The 23,237-nt window shown below is 40.8% G+C and overlaps 1 protein-coding gene across 1 annotated transcript in view; it reads right to left on the bottom strand.

The window, feature by feature from the left end:
- The window catches only part of CD109 (CD109 molecule), a 139,868-nt gene that overhangs the window by 90,198 nt on the left and 26,433 nt on the right, over window positions 1–23,237 (bottom strand). The window contains exons 3-5 of the mRNA XM_038397201.2: window positions 9,332–9,360; window positions 3,220–3,450; window positions 2,977–3,102 (exon numbers count right to left, since the gene is read on the bottom strand). Coding sequence (XP_038253129.1) covers window positions 2,977–3,102; window positions 3,220–3,450; window positions 9,332–9,360 — 386 coding nt within the window. The remainder of the gene's footprint in view (window positions 1–2,976; window positions 3,103–3,219; window positions 3,451–9,331; window positions 9,361–23,237) is intronic.

Below are 23,237 nucleotides of genomic sequence, written 5' to 3'. Positions count from 1 at the left end.
ACAAGGGGGATGAGCAAGAGAATAAAGAGAATATTTAGCCTGAATAACAGCAAATTTTTCCTAAGCAGTGAGACCTATCAGATTGTTCAATAGTCTGCAAGGAAAGTTATGGATGCCTTGGATTTTGGGACTTCTAACAACAAACTGGACAAAGCACCAGAAAATATAGTACAGGGACCAATCCTGCATTGGCAGGGGATGGTATGTTCCACAGACCTCTGATAATCCATGAAGGCACTTGCTGGTGGTCTGCAGCAAGACAATCACTGTATTTAAATGTGGTCCACACTATGAAAACTTTTTGGAACTCCTGAATTAGATACCTTCAAAGGTTTTTATTGCAGCTAACTTCTATGATTCTATAATTATAGGGATAACAGGTAAAATTTTCAAAAGATTTAGGAGCCTAAATTCCACTGAAAGTCAATGGGACTTAAGCTCCTAAGTGACTTAAGCACTTTTGAAAATTTTATCCAAGAGGAACATCCAGAGTTATAGTAATAAAGTATTTTTAAGACCAGATTCTGATATCCTTACTCTGTTTGATTAGTACCTTACTCCTGGAGTGATGCCATGGAAATTAATGAGAGCATTTCAGGAGCAAGGTGTTACTTAGCATAAGGGGGTCAGAATCTGGCCCCAAGAGTTTTGGAAAGGAAAATGAACTCTCTTGCTTCAGGGCATAAGCCAACTCCTAACTAATGGAGTCAAGAAGAAACTTTTCCTGGAGGCAAGTTACTCTACCATTGTCTTCTGCAGGGTTTCCTGATCAGTCCTCTGAAGCATATGCTATTGGCTGCTGTCAGAGACAAAATATTGGATGAGATAGTCCACTGGATGGATCCAGTATGATAATTCCCTTCTTCCTATACAAATTCGGAAGTATATTCATTGATATTTAGTGTTCTGAAAACATAAGACCCTCATCAACATAAGACATTTCCATAGTATGTGAGCATGGGCTCCCTCACACAGAAATGCTGCAAAATATTCTATTAATGTACAGTGTGAAGCTCAAATCTGAGCATGCATGAGAGCCAGAAGGGAAAAGAGAATTATTATGGAAAATAATACACATGCTTAAATCTGAGGTTTGTGTTGTGTTGTCTCCAAGATACGAGCACAATGAGCGAAATGGCTCAGGCTTTACCAAGCCACAGCCACTGTCTTTCAAGACTGACCTGACATTTGTGGCTCACTGAAATACCCCTTCTTGCTCAGACTTATACAGTCCCTAAAGCTTAATTGGCTAAGCAAGTTGCGTATGTTTTGTGCTAATTTGCTTTGTGAACTGCTGTCAGTCATTGGGATGACACTAATCGTGTCCTAATTTTCTCTCTGCAGCAATATGTGATCTGATTCTCTTTTTCATATTATGTTTGTATCCAGTGCCATGCTAAGCCCTATGTGTGAAGCTCCAAGCAGTATATGCTTTCCCTGAACTTTGCTATAGATTCCTAAGTTTCAAAACTTCAGGTTTTTGGGAACACTACATTTTTACTGAGATTTATTCACATCTTGTAATATGTGTTGGGTGGCTTACCTGTTGCAGAACAAGTTCTTATAATCTGACAAGAACTCACCTCCCCTTTATGGCTTTTCCTCTGTTCTCTTGGAGCTATCACATTAGTCAAAACAGAAGCTAAGGAATTTTTCTTTTTTCCTTTCCAATAAGGAGCTTTTCCAACTTTGTTTTTTATTTTCTCCCTCATAGACAGTTACAAACCAAAGGCCCAGCCCAGAATCATTGCTACTGAGAGCAGTGCTTACGATCCTGATTTCAGTGGATCTACTAACAGTAGGGAACACCATACTCAGTAGTAAATGTTTGCAAAATCGGATCCTTAAACGCATCTGACTGCTACTATCGCCCACTTCAGACTATATGAATTTCTAAAGTTTTGTGAACAGCAAACTAAAACTAAAATTACGCACTTTCAAACCAGTTTTTAAACTTGTGCCCCCAACCCCCATCCCCAGCCTCATTTAGGTGAATGGGAGCCTTTCTATTGACTTCATTGGGCTTTGGAGCAGGCCCTGAATTTGTATGTACACAAGCAATAATTTGCAAGCCCAAACTGGATAGGAAACATGAAGCTGAATTTCTGTGAGCCATATTAGAGGCAATTTTGGAAATGTGACCACAAAACTGTACACTTTTAGAGCAATCATTATTAACCTCTATGACATGTACATTTACAAAATATACATTACGTTTACTGGTATCCCATGGAATATTGTAAACAGTTAGAAACTACTATAAATTACAATTTACCAACTAACCAAAGTTTAGTGATGCCTTACCATTGCTTTATTACTCACTTATTTGTTATTGTGCATAACTCAGCCATTTTTAATGGCTCTCCCAATCACTAGTGTAAATTACTGAGGTTCTGCTGTAATAAAACTATCCAGCCCTTTTTAAAATTACAGCTCCAGTGTTTAATTCTATGGCCTCTTGAGCCAGTGATTGGCTGCATACCATGTTGATTTTTTGTAAACTTGCCTGTCATTAATAAATCTAAGTGTGACTCTTCTCAAGACACCAGAATAGTCTGCTTGTAACCTTCCATGACTTTTTTCTTTCATAAAGGAATATTTATTAAAAAAAATTTAAACAACATTTAAGTTGTAACGTTAACTGTTAAAACCAAAACTCAAAGCTCAGGATGAAATATGCACCTTAATTTAGAATGTCTAGAATTCTAGTTTGCTACAAAATCATATACTATTAAAACCTTTACCTAGGTTTTGTTAGTTATCCCAGCCTATAGCCTCAGTCCTGCAATGAGCTCTGTACAGGCAGACCCACATTGACTTCAAGAGGGCTTAGCTTCATTGTAGGATCAGGGCTTATACTTGTTTCTGTTTTGTCTCATCATTGCAAACGTAGATTTCATTCTTAAACTGTGGGGAATTTCACTGTCTGGCAGGAGGAACTTACCTTCTATACAATTCAACAGTGTTAATACTCACATTGACTTGTACTTGTATTGACCAGTCTCCAAGCAGAGGGCTTGTTGATAATTGAAATCTTCTGGAAACCACACCCAAATCACCTTTCTCTGACAACCACTGCTGAATCAAATTCCCTCGAGGGTCCTAAAGTAAAACCCATGCTGCACGTTAAATGTGAGCCTACTCAGGAGCATGACTTGACTGGAAATTCAAATGTCAACCTGATTCCAGTTTATTGCTAGATTTCCAATGTGTACTCACCCGGATGTATATGCTTAGAGAAGTTTTGAAGGGTTTGAGATCAGGATCAACAGTGACAACCCGAAACTTGACTTCTTGGCCTGGTTTATATAGAGACTTGTCAGTCTGGATGAAGACAGAGATACTCTTGTGCTCAAATAACAGGCTGGTGCTGTTAGAGAATAACAGCCGGCCCTCGGCATGGCCTTTCACCAGTAACTCATAACTGCCAGCCCTGCTGTTCAAAGGCAGCTGAAAGAAAAAGAGTATCTCTGTTACAGTCTCATGTACTGCAGTTTGTAAACATGAAGGGTAAGCTTGTTTCATAAAGACATGTCTTGTACACCCTGACACCTTTAGGAGCAGGTCAACTGATTTAGTTCATGAAAAGAGAAATATGTTTTCAGTGTGAAAACTGTACCATTCTTGTGAATATGTACTTCTCTGAGAGGACTCCTGTTTTCAGATAGTGCTTGCTAGGTACATTTCCACCCAGCTAGTTTGGCCTTTAAATATATCATTTTGGAGAAATCTGCAACAAATGGCTCACTCCAGCAGAAAGAAACCTCCTCAGTAAGTAGCTCTGCAGACTGCCTGGGATATACAGCCACTTGGACTACTTCTGATTGCACAGAGGTACTTTTCCCTTGTGAGCAAAATCCTGAAGTGATAGTGATGAGCAGCCTACCATTCCTCCCCAAAGGATGCAGAGTTGATTGCTGGACTTCCATAACAAGCCAACCTATCTCCTGTTTGGCCTGTTATGGAACCAACATCCATAATTTTCCATAGACATCTCCAGCAGGCTGAAGAAACATTGCACTTGGTAGCTAGGAGTCTGACTCTAAAAGTGTCATTCCCACAATTACCCGCTAGTTGTCTGAGAACTTGCATTCAGATGTGCTTTTCTGAAATCTTTTCTTCTTATTCCTGCCTATAATCAGACTCAACCAAAATGCAGGCAGGAGGCTTTCTATGTATGTACATATATAGCTGCAGCACTGAGAAAAATTTATAGTTAAAGTTGCCTACGCATTTCCACTTAACTTGCCCCACTCTCTTTTTTTTTAGTTCAATTGCTTAGCAATTTCCGCAATTTTCACTTTGGGGGCCGAAATTTTCCCGACTTGGTCACTGTCTGCTAATGAATTTTCCTGGAAAGTTTGAACAAAAGGCCTGATAAGGAGAGTATGCCGGATTGGATGGGGAGGGGGATTAGGCACTTAAATACCATTGAGGAACTGAGCCATCACCCTGGGAAGAGTGCCTTTCAGGGAAAATTGGGCTTGATTTGGCCATGTTACAGTGGCTTAAAAGTTCATACGTAGCGCACACACTATAATTTTTCTAATAATACTTTTCAAAATAATTATCCCCCTTCCCCCAATACTTTAAGGAAAAAACAATAATAAATGTGAATCTCCAGGCTCCACCCCCAACTGGCCGCCATCATAGCTTTCTATGCAGGTTCAGTGCAGAAATCCTTTCAGCAGTATCTAGCAAGTATGCATGTCTTATGCAGGGCCTGAGTAGAGAGTCAGGTGGTACACAGGGAAGTTTCACCCTGAATGAGGCACTGGTACATAATGAATGAGCCTCGGGTACTGTGGATTCTTGATCCATGCTAACCCAAATTCTGGGTCCTGTTGTGCCATCAGATTTTTAAACAAAACACCCAGATGATTTCTGCTAAAAAAAAAAACAAAACCAACTTATGGTGTGACATGGCCTTCTGTTTGCAGTTAGTAAATGGAGTAAATCCTCTGAAATCAAATCAATTTAAACGCAATAGGTTGACATTTTTCAGTAAAACATACAGGAAATTAAGTATTTCAAACTGGTAATGAGAATTGCATCTGGTAATTCACCAGGCCCAGCACTGAAAAATATCGTACCATATTCTGTAAATAAACTCTCTCTTGCTTTTAAAATTTGTTTTAAGGTCATATGAATGAATGGAATTTCCAGGGTGGGGAAAATGCCATACAATGACCATATAGATTAAATCATATGTCTATACAGAATGTGTATCTATACATGTATGCACACAGAAATCAATAATTTTTATTCTCCTTTGTAAATTTTCTATTTATATAAGCAAGTAAAAAAAGTGAAAATCAGGAGTTCAGCATGAAGGAAAATATCTTAAAATATACAGTAGAACCTCAGAATTATGAACACCTCAGGAATGGAGGTTGTTTGTAACTCTGAAATATTGGTAACTCTAAACAAAACATTATGGTTGTTCTTTCAAAAGTTTACAACTGAACATTGATGTAATACAGCTTTGAAACTTTACTATGCAGAAGAAAAATGCTGCTTTCCCCCTTTTTTTTCAGTAGTTTACATTTAACACAGTACTGTACTGTATTTCTCTTAGTCTCTTTCTGCTGTTGCCGCCTGGTTGTGTACTTCCAGTTCTAAATGAGGTGTGTGGTTGACTGGTCAGTTCGTAGTTCTGGTGTTCGTAACTCTGAGGTTCTATTGTACTCTTTGCTCGCTCTAGTTATATCTTTGTTTCCTATGCCAAATGCACATTTATCACAGAAACCAAGACCATCATTCAAATTAGGACTTACCAAACTACATCTCTGAAGAGGAAGGCCACACTAAACTTGGTGCTTTTTTAAAAAAACTGGAGTTTTTAGTAGACACACTGCCAAGAACATATGATTCATGTCTTCTAAGCCTCTCACATTTCATGGACAAATATTCTAGAAAATGTTAACTAAAGGGACACAGCCCCACTTATAACTTTTATCAAAAAATTGGCTCAATATGTAAAAAAAAATTAAGTTAAATTTATGAACATTTTAATATATTTAATGATATGGTATTAATTGTGGAAACAGGCAAGATCCCCTAAGAAAAAGTCCAAGAAATATTCAGAGCATTCAAAACAATGGATAAAACAAACAAAGAGCTTGCTCCTTTTTATCATAGCAATTGAAAACACTTCTAACGATTATTATATAAGCACACTTGCAAGGATTTAGTTTGATTTTTTTTTAACTGAAAAATACACATTGATTATTTGCAGTTCCCAAATATATTTTTCATAGATTTTATTATTATTAATAATGGCAGCCAAAATGGGTTACTCTATCACTTTTTGATTTCCCAATAATACTAACAAATCCTGAAAAAAAAAACATTTTTTTCTTCCTGTCACTTCCCTGGCTATTTCATCCTTCTTGATGCTTATGTCAGAAATTATCAGGCTTGTAAAGTCAGCAATAGGAAAATGAGGTCGCATAACTGTTTTGCTAAAAGTAACTTGAGTCCTTGCTCACATTTCTCATCTGACAGAGACCACAAGCTCAGGAAGTCACTGCTAAAATAATGGTAGCCATTGACTCCAACTCCTCAGCTCCATAAAAAACTACTCTAAAAAGGGTATTTCCTGACCAAATGGGAGTTACTTAACTCTTGGGTGATGTCCAGTAGGAGCTTATTATGTGCTTTCCCACTTACACTCTCCATCTTTTTTTCATGACTCTCTCCTCCCTCAGCCATGACAAAAATCATTCTCACTCACAAATGGTATCTTGTCCTCACTTTCTTTTTCTTAACAATAACAGTAACAACAATAGCTGGGCTATGAATAAAAGAAGTACAGCTGTAAACCACATCAGTTACTGTCATGAGCTCTCACCTCAGCCCATGAAGTTACTGTTTCTTTCAGAAAATATGACGACCAAAAATAGTAACTCACAGTAACACATTATGTAGATTGTATTACCAGACAATTACACTGTAGGTAATATGGTTGACTACTGTAGCCATGCTAATGAAAAAAAAAAATTCTCCCCTCAAAAGAATGAATTAGTTAACATTAATGCTACAACTTAGACACAGAGGTCAAAGCAGTCACGGATTCTGTGACTTTACCAGACCTCTGTGACTTCTATACTTCAGGAACATAGGCCGGACAACTGAGGCTAGCTGCAACTGAGGCTAGCTGCAACTGAGGCTAGCTGGAACCAGGACCCTGCAGCCCCAGCCTTGTGGCTTCTACCGGGGGCTGCAGCCAGGGCCACGTGCCACAGCTGAAGCCATGCACCCTAGCCCCACGACTACCACCAAGGGCTGTAGCCAGGGCTATGTGCCCCTGCCCGGCGGCTTCTGCCAAGGCCGTGAGCCCTAGCCCCGTAGTGTCCCGAGCTTGGCGGGGTCTGCAGCCACGGCCGTGTGCCTCAGCCCCGCAACTTCCACCAGGGGCTTCAGCTGGGGCCGTGTGCCCTAGTCCCACAGCGTCCCGGGCTTGGTGGGGCTGCAGCTAGGGCCACACATCCCTCTTGTGGCTTCCCAGGGCTGTGCATCCCTCTCTGGCTGTGGCCAGGGCTTGGCAGGAGCTTCAGTCAGGTCTGCACACCCATCCCACAGCTGCGGCCAGCTCTGGAGCGTGGGCTGTGTGTCCCGCGTGGCTGCGTCACCCACTGCAGCCACTGGAGCCAAGCTCAGCCTGTCAGTCCCTGCATGGGACTCCAGTCCTCCCGCTATCTAGCCCTGCCCCCCTGGTTATTTTTTAGTAAAGTCATGAACAGGTCACAGGCTCCATGAATTTTTGTTTATTGCCCATGATCTGTCCAGGACTTTTACTAAAAATAACCATGACAAAATCTTAGCCTTAGTTATCATAGCTTCAGATAGTAATTAAAGACAATACAAGCTGAACTCTACAGACTCCTTGGATGTATCAGAGCCACCTTTAGATCTAACACTTCCTGGAACTGGCCAGTACACAATTTCAGTCTTCATCACAAATTAGCCCAGCTTCAGGGCTGCTCTAAATTGTGCAAGCTTGTACTAATCCCCTAGAGGCCACTACGGTGGGTGGGGATCACCAGGAACTGAAGAATGCACTGGTCACACTCATATCTCCCCCTAACAAAGCACAGGCTTCCACAATAGAGCTTGGAAGGGTGCCCTAGAGTTGCTGTAGGGATTTCCCCGCCAGGAAAGACTCCCACTGGCCTGTTAGGACAGCTTTAAGGCTGCTTTGTAGCAGTGAAGCATCACAAATCCACCTTTTCACAGGCTAGAATCTGGCTCAAAATCAGTTTTCCTCTCTTTTTATGTGGCTATTCACTATGTATTAAAATACGTTAGTAATCACAGCATCTTCCTCCTTTCAAAGCTTGTGGGAAATAACAGGATTTAAGATGGGAGTGGTTTGAGGAGATATAATGGCTCTTTAAGAAGTGAGATAATAATTCATAACAATTAACATAGCCAGTGAATTAAACTCTTTTCTGTTCATGAAGTATCCATGAATGGGCTTCCATTCTTAGTCTGTTTACTGAATGAATGTTTTGTGCAAATATATTGCAACCTATGAATTTCTCACAATTCACAAACTGTTAACTGTGAGTGTTGCCTCAAATATTTGATATTTGTCAGTCACATTCAGTTGTTTTGATTGAATATTCATGTTATTTGGGGTCTGAATATCAAAGATGCTTAGCATCTGCATCTCCCATTGACTTCATTTGGAGTTGCTGATGCTCAGAAACTTTGAAAACTAGCCCTTGGTAAAATGTGTTCCTTGATAGGATAGCATAGCTCTTAAAATCAGGTTTCCAATGTGAATACTTATGATTACAAATTCAGAATGCACTTTCCACATACATTCTGCAATATCTGACTAATATATTGTTTGAAGTTGGAAAATTTGTTTGCTAGAGAATGTAATTTCAACAGAGTATTGTGTATGAACACAATCAATGTAAAATTGTTTAAAATTTTGATCTAATATTTATGGATGGGGGTTTTGGCACTATTCACCTAGCATTCACAGTGTGTTGGGAAGAATAATGTCTACCAATCATAAACTAATCAGTGTAAATGCTGTTCAGATGTTAGAGTCCTATGCCAGATGATGCTGGGACTTGCCTTCTAAACTCTTCAATTATTCTATAATAAGCTACAAAAACATTTGGAACGGGATCTCCCTGGCTCACTGGTCAGCTGGGGCATCCACTCCATGAGTATGAAAATAATTTGCATCTTGCACAACACTAAAATATATCATGTCATCACCTAAGTCAATAAAAGAAGCATTGAGAGACTGCAGTTATCCAACACAAACATTTGCTATGAAAGTCAAGTAGTACCAGAAAAAAATACTTACTGCTGGAAGAACAAGAGTTCCAAAGGAACCTAAATTAAGAAGGGAAGAGAAAAATAAAATAAAGTTCTGCCAGCAAGTCTCATTTTATCAAAAACATCAACATTAAAAAGATTCGCAAAAAGAAAAGGAGTACTTGTGGCACCTTAGAGACTAACAAATTTATTAGAGCATAAGCTTTCGTGAGCTACAGCTCACTTCATCGGATGCATTTGGTGGAAAAAAATAGAGTGGTGGTTTTTTTCCACCAAATGCATCCGATGAAGTGAGCTGTAGCTCACGAAAGCTTATGCTCTAATAAATTTGTTAGTCTCTAAGGTGCCACAAGTACTCCTTTTCTTTTTGCGAATACAGACTAACACGGCTGCTACTCTGAAACCATTAAAAAGATTGTAGCTCTTGGTGACTTGCATCCTCAGCAACAATTAACTAACAATCCTCACAGAGCATTCACATTCCTGCAGTTCCTGACCTGGAATAGGTGGCATTCCAGGCTGGGGAGAAGATGTGTCAGAGCTTGAAGGGGCAAAACCACAAAACCATGCACTGGCCAGTAAAGCAGCTCCTTGGGGGCCTATATCAACTATTGCAAGTTAGAACAGCTTTGTGCCAAGGCAAGTTCAGGCCCTGGTAGGTCCCAGGACCAAGAGAGCAGAAAGGTGGCATGTAACCCCATCTCTTCTCTCCAGATGTCCTGACCACTGCTCTAGCACACCAACAGCTATGGACTAATATTCTTTCTTCCAAATGCTTCACTCCTTTATTTAGTTCTTATGTATCATTTTGGAAAATTTGAAAAATTGAACAGCTATTAGTAGGGACAGGCATAGGGGTGGTCTAAGAGACAGCACAAAATCTCACCCTTGATGTTGTGCCAAATGTTTAGTGCACTTCATTAGTTCCATTATAAAAGTGTTTTAAATGCTTTCTATACTGGTGAGCTCTCTCTTGGATAGAAGAATCACTTCCAAGCATTTAATTCAACTGAACCCATAGTGAAACTAACTCACGACACATCTTTTGCAAAGCTAAAGAGCTCAGTCCTAATAATGGCCTTAGACCCTGCAGAGTGTAAGGTTATGCTTGAGCCCACAGAAAGATGAGGGTGGATGCCTAAATTGACAATGGTTACACCTGAGCCCTAGGGACAGGGTAAGGGTGGGTGCCCTAGAGCGTAAGGTTATGCCTGAGCCCTAGGAACGGGGTAAGGATGGTTGCCTAAATTAAGAGCGTTACGCCTTGAGCTCTAGGAACTGGGTAAAGGTGGGTGCCCCTAGTGTTTAAGTAACAGAGAATTTTGTTTCAGCATGGTAGCCGTGTTAGTCTGTATCAGCAAAAACAATGAGGAGTACTTGTGGCACCTTAGAGACTAACACATTTATTTGGTCATAAGCTTTTGTGGGCTAGGAAAAGCCCATGAAAGCTTATGCCCAAATAAATTTGTTAGTCTCTAAGGTGCCACAAGGACTCCTCAGAGAATTTTGTGTGGGTAGCCCCAGTTCTATTCACATTATGTAAAGCAAAACTGTACTTATTTGCGGGGATTTTTACCAGTGAAAGAGCCTTACACAGTAATATCCTACATAACCTCTATATATTAACAATCACCAAAAAGAGAAGGCACACGCTACACATACAATGCTCACCACTCCCAATAAAACAGATTAACTTTTCCCTGCTGGCCAGTCAGGATCAAGTCCATCTAGGGGACTCCAGTTTCTGCATGGTGTCATTGGCAGGTCTGGCAGCTCTGATCTTTGGGGCTGTGTCCTAGAATTGGTTCCCAAAGAACTTTCTTTTGGACCCAGTTTATATAACTATACCTTAACCAATCATTATGCTAAAATTTTACTAACCAATGCTAACATACTGTAACAAAATTCTCTAACCAATCCTACCCCACCACCTTAATTAATTTACACCTAGGAAAATTAATTAGGTAACAGACAGAAACAGTTAAAGAATCAGACAGAGATCATACAGACAAACAATAGGGAAATGGGGACCATAATGACAAAACAATAAAGAAATGAGGATTTCACAACCACAACTCTTGATAAGTGATTTCTTGCCAGACAGAATGCTATTAAACTAAATTTTCTTTAGCCATCTTAAGATCTGTTTCTTTATCTGGTGATAGTGGGTGCTATTTTGATGGGGTCTCCTTCTTAACAGCCTGATATTACATTGTTTTCATGTAATTTAGATGGAATGTGAGGATGTGACTTCCTGCTTGCCTCAGCTAAAGGCTGCTGCTCGGCTGCTCTTTTAATCTGGCTGCAAACGAAGGCCTTAGGCTTTAGGCCTTACAATATGGCTGCAGACAAAGGCCTTATTCTTACACTGGAGCAGGATTATATCTGTCAAAGATGAACATGCAATATTTCATTCTAGTCCATTCATGTGTTTGTTACACCCAGTTCTCTAGGGAGTGTCCCAAATGCACAAAATTCTTCTGAATGCTAGATTTTTCATTTAGATCTCTGATTTAGTTGACAGATGCACAAAGGCACATGGAGACAACCCCTCCCTAGTGACTAAACAGCTGCAAAAGCTGAAAGTTATTTAAGGTAAGGACACAATTAACTTATGCTTAAAATGATCTTACCAGAACTACTTTTTTCTAATAAAATAAATGACTTAAGACCAGTTAATTCACCTGTGCATTACAAGGTACATGTAGCAGAAATCTGCACCAATGTTTCCTCACCAGTAACAGGGAAGAAATTGCAATTGACTTTTCCCTTAAGTAATTTTTGGATGTATCCCTCCAAGTATAAGTAAACATGCACCCTGATACCAAACAGGACTGCTATGATTTATTTAGAACTGTACAATGCATAAATTGTGCTAAAAATAAGAGAATCCCTCCCCCAAATAGTTTACAATCTAAAGGATAGCGATTATTGGCCAATCTCTTGGTGTTGCGTTTTAACCGATTATTATCCTCTCTGTGGTCTTCTCTTTATTTGACAGAGTTATAGAAAAGATGGAGATGAAGCCACTCTGGCATTTCCTGGATCCTTGTCAGTCAGGTTTTAGGCCCAGGTATGGTATGAAGTCTGCACTGGTCTTACTACTGATTTCCTTCTGGTGGACAAAAATCAAATGTCCAAGGTAATCTCTCAGCTGCCTTTGATATCACTGAAAATGAGCTATTGTTGAATGACAAGTGTCAATTGGTGGACAATCTCCTTCTAGTGATGGTCAAATCCAGTACTCATAGGATACTTTTAGATAACTTAGATGCCATGGTGATGGGTGCCATATAAGAACCTAAACCACCACACCAACACTATGTCACAGCTGGGTCGTGAGCAACCAGGCCTAGTGGTCAGACCCAGAGCCCTCAGTCAGAGCCCTCATTCACAAGACAGGAGTTGAGAGTCAGCTGGGTCAGGATACTGGGACATCAGAAGCAGGAAACAAACTTGGGATTAGAACCAAAAGTCAGTAACTAAAGTCAGGCTGCTCAGTATACCAGGGGGTCAGAGGCAGGAAACAAACGAGATCAGAACCACAAGTCAGCACCAGGAGTCAAGCCAGGTCGGGATGCCAGGAAGTCAAGCAAGGGGAGTGGGAGCAGGTTGGATAACAGTTGTTTGGACAGCTTCATGTTCCTGCTGCTGGCTTAACTACAGCCAGTGGCCAATCAGCTGCCAATAGGACCTCTGGGATAGAGCCTCAACCTGGGGCTTGGCTTCATGAGTAAGCAGTTGTCAGCAGGCTGCCAAGTCAAGGGTTGGATCATGGCTTCTCCTGTGGACCCAGGTTTGAGGCCTGTGGATGATGAGGACACATTGTATAAATGGATGTACTGAGATGTTCCAAATGTACCAGCCAGATGTGGCTAATTGAGAACTAAACTTCTAAAATTCTGCTTTTGTGCACTGATAAAATAAAAGACATTTTTGTGTATACACACACACGCACACACACGTACCTACAGAGAGATACTTCTGTTTTAGCAGAGATTCTATTTTTACTTCTAGTGCATGAAGAAATGTACTGAAATATTTCATGCATGCTAGAAAAGAAACACTTAACAAATATGACCTGAAGTGAAACACTGAGCTTCCAAAACGTTTGGCGTTCATGTTGCCAGCCAGTACATGTGTGTGTTGGGGTCTCCCTGAGACCTCTTCCACTCAGTTCCCCAAGAATGCAGTTTGACTCCAGTCTCATCACTCAGTTTTCTTTGTTTGGCATACAGCAAAGCTACTCTGAGCTGATTAGACTAAAGCATGGGGGGGCGGGGGCAGAGGGTAGGGCATTGCAAACATCCAAAGTTACACAGCAAACCTCTCCCTTCCATATACATTTACACATCTCATTGCATTAACTATACACTGCATAACACATTTTGTGATTGGCTTGGTTACTTTGTAGGAACCAATCCCTGTACAGCATGCTCTGTACAGCTCTGCCTCTTAGCTTACTAATCCATTTACTTATCTTAGCACAAATATTCCATTTTCAGCCTGCTAATTAATTTATCCCCCGTACTCCTGTCTTCCAAGAAATAAGATCGCACATGTTTCATTTAGTCAGCCTACATTCCTACCATGTGTAAGGCATAGTAAACACCACATTAATAGGTATTACATGCATGGTATTAATATAATATACATTACATACCTAAAGTGTTGGAAGTTATACTAAATTAATGCATTATGCTCTTCCCACAATTCCATTCACCATATCCCACTACACTTTGCAAAGCTGAAGACAGCTTTGGCATTAGAATCATAAAAGTGTAGAACTAGAAGGAACCTGGAGAGGTCATCTAGTCCAGGAAAGGACGGAATGCCCAGTCAAAAGGGACCCTGGTGGCTCCGGTCGACACTGCCGACCATGCCATTGTCCAGTCGGCGGCACAGCAGGGTCCCAGGGCTAGGGCAGGCTCCCTACCTGCCCTGGCTCCTCACTGCTCCCAGAAGAGGCCACAGTCCCTGCAGCCACTAGGCAGGGGCAGCCAGGGGCTGGGAGGCTCCACACACTGCCCCCCCCCGCATTAAGTACTGCCCCCTGCAGCTCCCATTGGCCGGGAACCACGACCAATGGGCGCTGTGGGGGGCGGTGCCTGTGGGGGCTAAGGCAGCGCACGCCATACAGAGCTGCCTGGCCACCCATGCACCTAGAGGCTAAAGGGACCTGGCGGCCACTTCCTCGGAGCCACGGTAAGCGCCACAGGGACCCTGTACCCCTCTGCACCTCAACCCCCTGGCCCAGCCCAGAACCACCTCCTGCAACCCAAATCCCTCATCCCCCGCCCCACCCCCAGCCGGAACCCTCACACACACCCCACACCCCAACCCCTCTGGCCTAGCCTAGAGTCCCCTCCCGCGCTCCAAACCCCTCATCCCCAGCCCCACCCCCAGCTGGAGCTTTCACCTCCCCACACACCCCAACACCCTGGCCTAGCCCAGACCTACCTTCTGCACCCCAAACCCCTCATCCCTGACCCAGCCTGGAGCCACCTTCTGCACCCCAAACCCCTTATCCCCGGCCCCCACCCCCAGCCAGAGCTTTCACCTCCCCACACACTGCAGTGTTTTCAATGTACACATATCCTGAGTTGTAACATTAACATTGTAGCATTCTAAAACCTAGTGTCCTCCAGGCTTCTACTCTCAGCCAGGTGGTAGCCACACAGACCTGCCCCGCAGTGCTCTTTGTTTTTGATGTATGGTTGAAGAAGCCTGAATGAGGCTGTTTACAGGGCCACACAAACTATGGAATATTAATCAACTGTTTACTTTACTCTTATGCAGTGCTAAAGTAACGTCGCCCCTTTGCTGAGTGGGAGAAGATGTTGAATCTGCAGGTCATTTTTGAACAGGAGGAGAAATCACTGCTGTGGAGTCTGGTCATTTTCTTAGTGTAATTAGTTTTATTTGCACATTCTAAGGAATGGTAGGAGGGAGAACAGCAGAATAAAGATAACGATTTCAAGAAGCCAGATTTTAGCAAACTCATGGAGTTAAGTAGGTAAGATCCCATGGGAAGCAAGTCTAAGTAGAAAAACATATGAAGACAGTTGGCAGTTTTTCAAAGAGACATTATTAAGGGCACAAGACCAAATTATCCCACTGCATAGGAAAGATAGGAAGTATGGAAAGTGACCACCCTGGCTTAACCAGAAGATCTTCAATGATCTAAAAATAAAACAAGAGTCCTACAAAAAGTGGAAACTAGGTCAAATTACAAAGGATTAATATAAACAAATAATACAAGTATTAGAAAGGCCAAGGCACAAAACAAGATCAAACTATCTAGAGAAATAAAGGGTAACAAGAAAACATTCTACATATACATTAGAAGCAAGAGGACAAGGTATGCCCATTACTCAGTGGGGGGTGGGAGAGGGAACAAAAACAGAAAATATGGAAATGGCAGAAGTGCTAAATGACTTCGTTTCAGTTTTCACCAAGAAGGTTGGTGGTGACTGGACATCTAACATAGTGAATGTCGGTGAAAATGAGGTAGGATCAGAGGCTAAAATAGGGAAAGAACAAGTTAAAAATTACTTAGACATATTAGATGTCTTCAAGCCACCAGGGCCTGATAAAATGCATCCTAGAATACTCAAGGAGCTGACTGAGGAGATATCTGAGCCATTAGTGATTATCTTTGAAAAGTCATGGAAGACTGGAAATGGGAAAATATCATGCCAATCTATAAAAAGGGAAATAAGGACAACCCGGGAATTACAGACCAGTCATCTTAACTTCTATAGCAGAAAGGTAATGGAGCAAATAATCTGCAAACATCTAGAAGATAGTAAGGTGATAAGTAACAGTCAGCACGGATTTGTCAAGAACAAATCATGTCAAACCAACCTGATAGCTTTCTTTGACAGGGTAACAAGCCTTGTAGATGGGGGGAAATGGTAAACGTGGTATATTTTGATTTTAGTAAAGCTTTTGATACTGTCTTGCATGACCTACTCATAAACAAACTAGGGAAATGCAACCTAGATGGAGCTACTATAAGGTGGGTGCAAAACTGGTTGGAAAACAGTTCCCAGAGAGTAGTTATCAGGGGTTCACAGACATGCTGGAAGGGCATAACGAGTGGGGCCCTGCAGGGATCAGTTCAATATCTTCATCAATGATTTAGAAAATGGCATAGAGAGTACACTTATAAAATTTGAGGATGATACCAAGCTGGGAGGGGTTGCAAGTGCTTTGGAGGATAGGATTATAATTCAAAATGATCTAGGACAAACTGGAGAAATGGTCTGAAGTAAATAGGAGGAAATTTAATAAGAACAAATGCAAAGTACTCCACTTAGGAAGGAACAATCAGTTGCACACATACAAAATGGGAAATGACTGCCTAGGAAGGAGTACTGCAGAAAGGGATCTGGGGGTCATAGTGGTCCACAAGCTAAATATGAGTCAAGAGTGTAACACTATTGCAAAAAAAGCGAACATCATTCTGGGATATTAGCAGAAGTGTTGTAAGCAAGACACAAGAATTAATTCTTCCACTCTACTCCACACTGATTAGGCATCAACTGGAATATTGTGTCCAATTCTAGGCACCACATTCAGGAAAGATGTGGACAAATTGGAGAAAGTCCAGAGGAGAGCAACAAAAATTATCAAAGGTCTAGAAAACATGACCTATTAGGGAAGATTGAAAAAAATTGGGCTTGTTTAGTCTGGAAAAGAGAAGACTGCGGGGGGACAGGATAAAATTTTTCAAGTACATAAAAGGTTATTACAAGGAGGAGGGAGAAAAATTGTTGTTCTTAACCTCTGAGGATAGGACAAGAAACAATGGGCTTAAATTGCAGCAAGGGAGGTTTAGGATGGACATTAGGAAAAAATTCCTAACTATCAGGGTGGTTAAGCACTGGAATAAATTGCCTAGGAAGATTGTGGAATCTCCATCCTTGGAGATTTTTAAGAGCATGTTAGACAAACACCTGTCAGGGATGGTCTAGATAATACTTAGTCCTGCCAGGAGTGCAGGGGACTGGACTAGATGACCTCTCGAGGTCCCTTCCAGTCCTATGATTCTATGATTTACACCAGTCCTTGAACTGAGATGGTCACTAACAGCATGCAGGCAATCTCCTCTTACAGAATTCTCAACCCAAACACTAATCCCCACTTCCCAAGAAGTAACTCTGCACCAACTTAGAGAGATCAAGCCTGAGATCAAACTATCTTGCTAAGATCAAAAGACTCTACAACACAATATTAACACCAATACCGTATTTCTTCAAAAACTGAAAATCCCTTATGTGTGACAGCACCTTCTAATGACTCCCTCCATAACAATAAATTTAACTGCATCATATGAACCATCCTAATTGTTATTTCTTCAGTGGATAATTTTTCCTTTATAAGTTAGCATTTTATAACGTGTACAAATATACTGAAATATTTTCACAGCCTGTCCAAGTCCATATCTGGTCTGACTCTGAATTTTCAATTGAATTTGCAACTCAGACAACGTTTTAAATTTTCCAAGCAGTGCAATAGATTTAACCCATTCAAATTAATGGAAGATGTGGGGCTAAATATCCTTCACTACTTTGAAAATCCCAACCAAAAGTTCCTCCCAAAATAAGTGTGCTCTCTCTCACTCACACTTTGCCCATGCACATGCATGGGCACGCCCAAAGTCTTACATTCTGCCTACACTGTTCTTAGCAGGAGCAATGCCTGTTATTCAGACATCAGAGTAGGCTAAACCTCTATTAAGAAAAAGATCTAATTATCCCTGGAAATGATGTCTTTATATTTTCTAGATTTCTACTTTTTTCATTTCTGTATGTTTTCAAATGTAAGGCCCTTCCTCATCTCATCCAAGGTTGCAGTGGTTAGTCTAAAAAAGTAAATATTTACCTTATCGAGACATTGACCTTACTGCAATAAATTGAGATATCATCCTATTCTCATATCAACACTGCTTATGAAAGGAATAAAATCATATTAGAAATGAAGTGATCTACATAGTAAGGAAAAAAAATCCACAATCAAAAATATTCTCTACTTTTTTGTTATGCACCCATCGGTCATGTGGGCCCTGTCACATAATATCTGAGGGCCTCGCAAATAATAGTGATATTGTCCTCACAACACCCAGTGAAGTATGAAAGTATTGTCTGAATTTTTACAGATGAGGAACTGAGGAACTCTTCTAAGGCCAAAAAGAAAGTCTGTGGCAAAGCCAGGAACTGAAGCCAACTCCTCCTGAGTTCCTAGCCCATCATCTTAACCATAAAATGTTCCTCTCTTGACAGGAAATTTCTATTGAAAGCCAAATTCTAATCTATGCAAAATTCTGCTTAGTACCTAATCTTTTACTTAATTTGATTGAAAAAGGTCAGGTAATCGCAATGTGACCACAGAGTGATCATTTCTGGTTCCCAGCGTAAATCAGTTAGAAAACAATGGGAACATGTGGGGAATTCAAAGAACATTGGTGCTAGTATTGATCCACTTACATTACTTACTTCCTGATTTTTCTTCAATTAAAGTCAGTAATAGATCTCTCACAGATTTCAATGGGAACAGGATCAGGCCCTTATGGACCTGTCTACACATTCAAATCTATTTGTTCACAGATTGTGTTATAAAACGATAGTCCCCATCTGTGTTATAACAGGGTCTAGTCTTGCCTTGTAATTGGGACCAAAACATGTTACTAAATTGTGATATGCAGTTGTCTATAACATAATGCAGTAATATGGTTATAACACAATTTAGTAATGTGTATGCAAACAAGACTATTCCACTTTATAGTATGGTTGGGAGATTATATATGATAGGCTGTGATGGGGTGTACCAACTCCGCACTGGGGCCTCCAGGGGCAGACTAATCATTGTGGGCCCAGGTGGCCATGCCCTCTTTCCCCTGCTGCACATGCTCCAGGTGGAAAAGCCAGATAAAAGGAGGCTGCACAGCTCAGTTGAGGGGCAATGGAGGAGGAAGGACGTACCATGCTGGTTCCTGCAACGTTCCTGGCAGTAGAGCCTGAAGACCCAGACTACACTCCAGGTGACTCGCTGACTGCAGATACTGCCAGGGAAGCCAAGCCACCGCCTGCTGAGGAAGCTGCTGCCTATTCTATGTCCCAGCTCAGAGGGTAGAAAGGCCTATAGACTGTTTGTTTGTTTTGCCCCACCCAGGGGCCATAGAATGATTGATATTTTGCCCTGCCCAGAGGGCTAATTCCCCCAGGGCAACTGCCTGCCCTAGCCAGGAGGTTGCAAGCCATAGATTTTGTTTACTTTGCCCCGCCCTGGGGCTGCAATCTGCTTATTGCTTTGCCCCTCCCAGGGGGCTAATTCCCCAAGTGTTGCTGCCTGCCCCACCCAGGAGACTGCAGAGCTCCAGACTGGTTGTTCGTTTTGCCCCAGCAAGAGGCTTCACAGATCCAGACTGTTTGTTTGTTTTGCCCACCCAGAGACTACAGGCTATTTGTCTAAGTGACCCCGTCAGGGGCCAGGACCCACTTGGTTGAAATCACCCACTTAATGCAGGGACTCTGATGATGGGGTGCACCAACCCCGCACTGGGCTGACGGGGACACCCTAGCTTGACACAAGGCACCCCATCACATAGGCATATTCATTTAGAAGCACTGATAGACCTATTATAACCTGATCCAACAAACACAGTAAATTTGCCATTAAGGGCCATAAGAAGTTAATAGATTAAAGATCGTTTCCTCTTTGTTATCAAAATTATGAAATATATATTTAATATATATTCTCTCCTCCCTTCTTTCAAAAGACCAATTACATGCTTTTCATAACTCTGATATCCAGCAATCTAGGAAACCCAGTTTCTAAGGTCATGGTTGAACTCATCCCCCATTACATTACAAAAAGCCTTGTGCATTCTCTTTATATACTAGATGGAAGTCCAGTTTTGAAAATAAACTCATGCAATATTTTAGTACTTATATACATTTAAAGTCAAGACCTTGTTTGAGGGACCCTAATAATCTGGATGGACTGTTTGGAAACCAGACCATGAATCTGCCAAAAGAATGATGTTGATGTAACTAAACGTAAGTTAGTTAATGTAACTAAAACTAATCAAGGCACAGTATGGTTTACATACCTATGTCAATACTTACTATTGTTATAAAGATAATGATGTGATCCATAGACATATGGTACTAAAACAGGCTCCATTCACTAGAGAAAGTAGTTGTAATACTGTATAATTTTACTCAATTTATTTCTCAGGAGAATTAGTTCCATCAGACATAGTATATTTCTGATTGATTTCAGTTAAAAATCAAATAGCCAGAATAATCCCATTAAAATACATTTCACATATTCTTACTCTTTTCATTTAGAAAGAAAGTGGAACATAGGAATTGCCACACTGGATCAGACCAGAAATCCATCTAATCCAGTATCCTATCTGACAGTAGCTAGTACCAGATCTTTCAGAGGAAGATGTGAAAAACCCTGTAGTGGACAACTACAGAATAACCTGCCCAGAGCGAAAGTTTCTTCCTAATCTCCGTGAGTTAGTGGTTGGCATGAGCTCTGAAACAGTAGGTTTATATCCATCTATTTTTAAAACATTTTCCTATATAATGTGACTATGAATATTCTTGTGATCCATATAAGCATTCAATTGTTTTATAAATCCTGCGAGGCTCTTGGGCTCAATATATATTGTAGCATTGAGTTCCATATTGTTTCTTTTATCAGTTTTAAATGTGTTGAATATCAATTTCATTGGGCATCTGCTTGTTCTTTGGTAAGAACACTGAAAACACAGCTTCATAAAACTGGTACCTCCTTCAAAACATGTGCATCCTGTGTGTATTGAGTCATATGGGCTGATTATAGTGACAAAAGTAAGTTTTTAGTACTTTTTTCCTATTAGCACTGCACAAGTTACATCACTTAAAGAGAGAGGGAGAAATGGATAACATTTTCATGTACATCAACAGAATTGTTCACTAAATTCTATTCAGGTACACCTGTGTAAATTTATTAAAGACAGTGGGTTTGAAGCACTTATGTCCCAAAGGCATAATTTTAGAACAGTGTTGTTTCATGGACATAGCTAATGGCTTAATTTGGCCTGAAGAACCTTTATTACCCGTGGTGATCATTCATGAGAAGGAAAAAAACATAATTTGACTCTCAATTGTACTTGTTTCTTCTCCCTCCTGAAACATAAATTCAGGTCCTAAAGTCTTTACTCAGGCAAATCTGCTTCTAATATCAATGGGAATTTTGCCAGAAGTAAGTACTTAAGGATTGTGCTTCCTTATATTTCAAAAATTAAGTTTTCTCCTTACTGAGTTCCTGGACAAAATGAAAAAAACAATCAAATGTTCACCCAAGTCCAATATATAAAGATATAGCATTAATTCTCCTGATTCTTTTTTTTATTTTTAAATGAGGTAAAACCAGAATAACTCAGCTGATCTGGGATGGGCAAAGGAAAATCCCTACCTAGTATATGCCACCCGTTAGAATTTAAACATGGGTTCAGCCACATGACTCATAACCACCAGGCCTTCTTGCAGAGAAACACATTCCAAAAGCCAAGTCTTCAGAAGCACCCAGGTTTTAATGGTAGCTGCTTATATACATCTGTGGGTAGAATTTGGCCTCAAGCAACTTAGAAGTTCTCTCAGTGTTGTGTTTGTTCTACCTTTAGCGTGACAACCTTTGTTTCTTAATGTCTCTAGGAGTTCTCATCAGCTGAGAAGTAGTTTATGCAGCCGCTGACACACAGATGCTCCCCAGACCTCTTAGTTTTCACAGCCACAGAGGCTTCAGGAGTTCCAGGCAATAAGCAAATAAATATTTTTCTTCTCTTTGGCAACTGCCAAGCACAGCGTTTTAGCATTCTGGCCCACCTCACCACAGCTGGAAGCTTACCATTCTCCTTGATTGCCATATATGGGAGGAACTTCAGGGAGTCCTTCAAAGTACTTGACATGTCAGTGGGCAGCCTCTCTTCTGATCAATGATATATTCCTCTTGAAATCTTCTCTCTCTCACCAACAGGAGTTGGTCCAATAAAAGATATTACCTCATTCACTGTGCCTCTCTGTTGATCTATTCCTGACATTACCCATGCAACTCCATTAAGAGCAATATAAGCTTATCTACAGGAAACCTGGTTCTCCCAGAGTGGCATAAGGAAAAGACTTATCAGTAAACCAAGAGGGATTTTTTAAAAGGAACTCTGGTATTTGAGTGATGACTGAGGCAGGTTTTAGAATAATATATGTATTTAACTAACAACAAGAAATAATTTATAAAGTAAACGGCTGTAAGGTAGCCTAGCTGTATCTTCTGTCTCTGTCCTTACAACTCACTCCTGTCTCTGTATGCGAGTGACTCGTTGTGATTTGACAGGTAGCATAGCATTGCCTGCAGTCAGCAAGGACAATGCTTCTCCGTAACATGCCCAAATACATACATTATGATAATAATGCTTTGTATTTAGCACCTTTTACAAGAATCTCAAAGGGCTTTATAAACATTAATTAATTAAGCCTCATTATTACACCCACTTTACATATGTTTTACCTGAAATACAAGATGGTAAGTGATTCACTGAAGGTCACATCAAGTCAGTGTCAGAGCTAGAAGCAGAAACTACAGTGGAACATTGTCTACACTAAGGAATTTAAACAAATAAATCCTTACTGTTACTAACACCATTTCATCTGCACTGGTGTTGGCATTCTGAGAGCCCTACTGAAGATGGCTCCCTGGCTCCAGAACCTATTTTCAGCGCTATGTTGATTAGTCTCATTAAGCAGGTGTAACTGACTTGACCCTGCCAATCCATCCACACAACAATCAGAAGCATTGCTAACAATGGTGCAGCTGAACTGGTGTTAGCAACAGTGTGAGTTATTTTTGTAAAAGTTCTCTACTGTATCCATTGCTCA

The sequence above is a fragment of the Dermochelys coriacea genome, chromosome 3, assembly GCF_009764565.3.
Source record: "Dermochelys coriacea isolate rDerCor1 chromosome 3, rDerCor1.pri.v4, whole genome shotgun sequence".
Classification (NCBI taxonomy): domain Eukaryota; kingdom Metazoa; phylum Chordata; order Testudines; family Dermochelyidae; genus Dermochelys; species Dermochelys coriacea.
The sequence above is the reverse complement of the archived record's forward strand: the minus strand, read 5'-3'. Positions and strand labels throughout refer to the sequence as shown.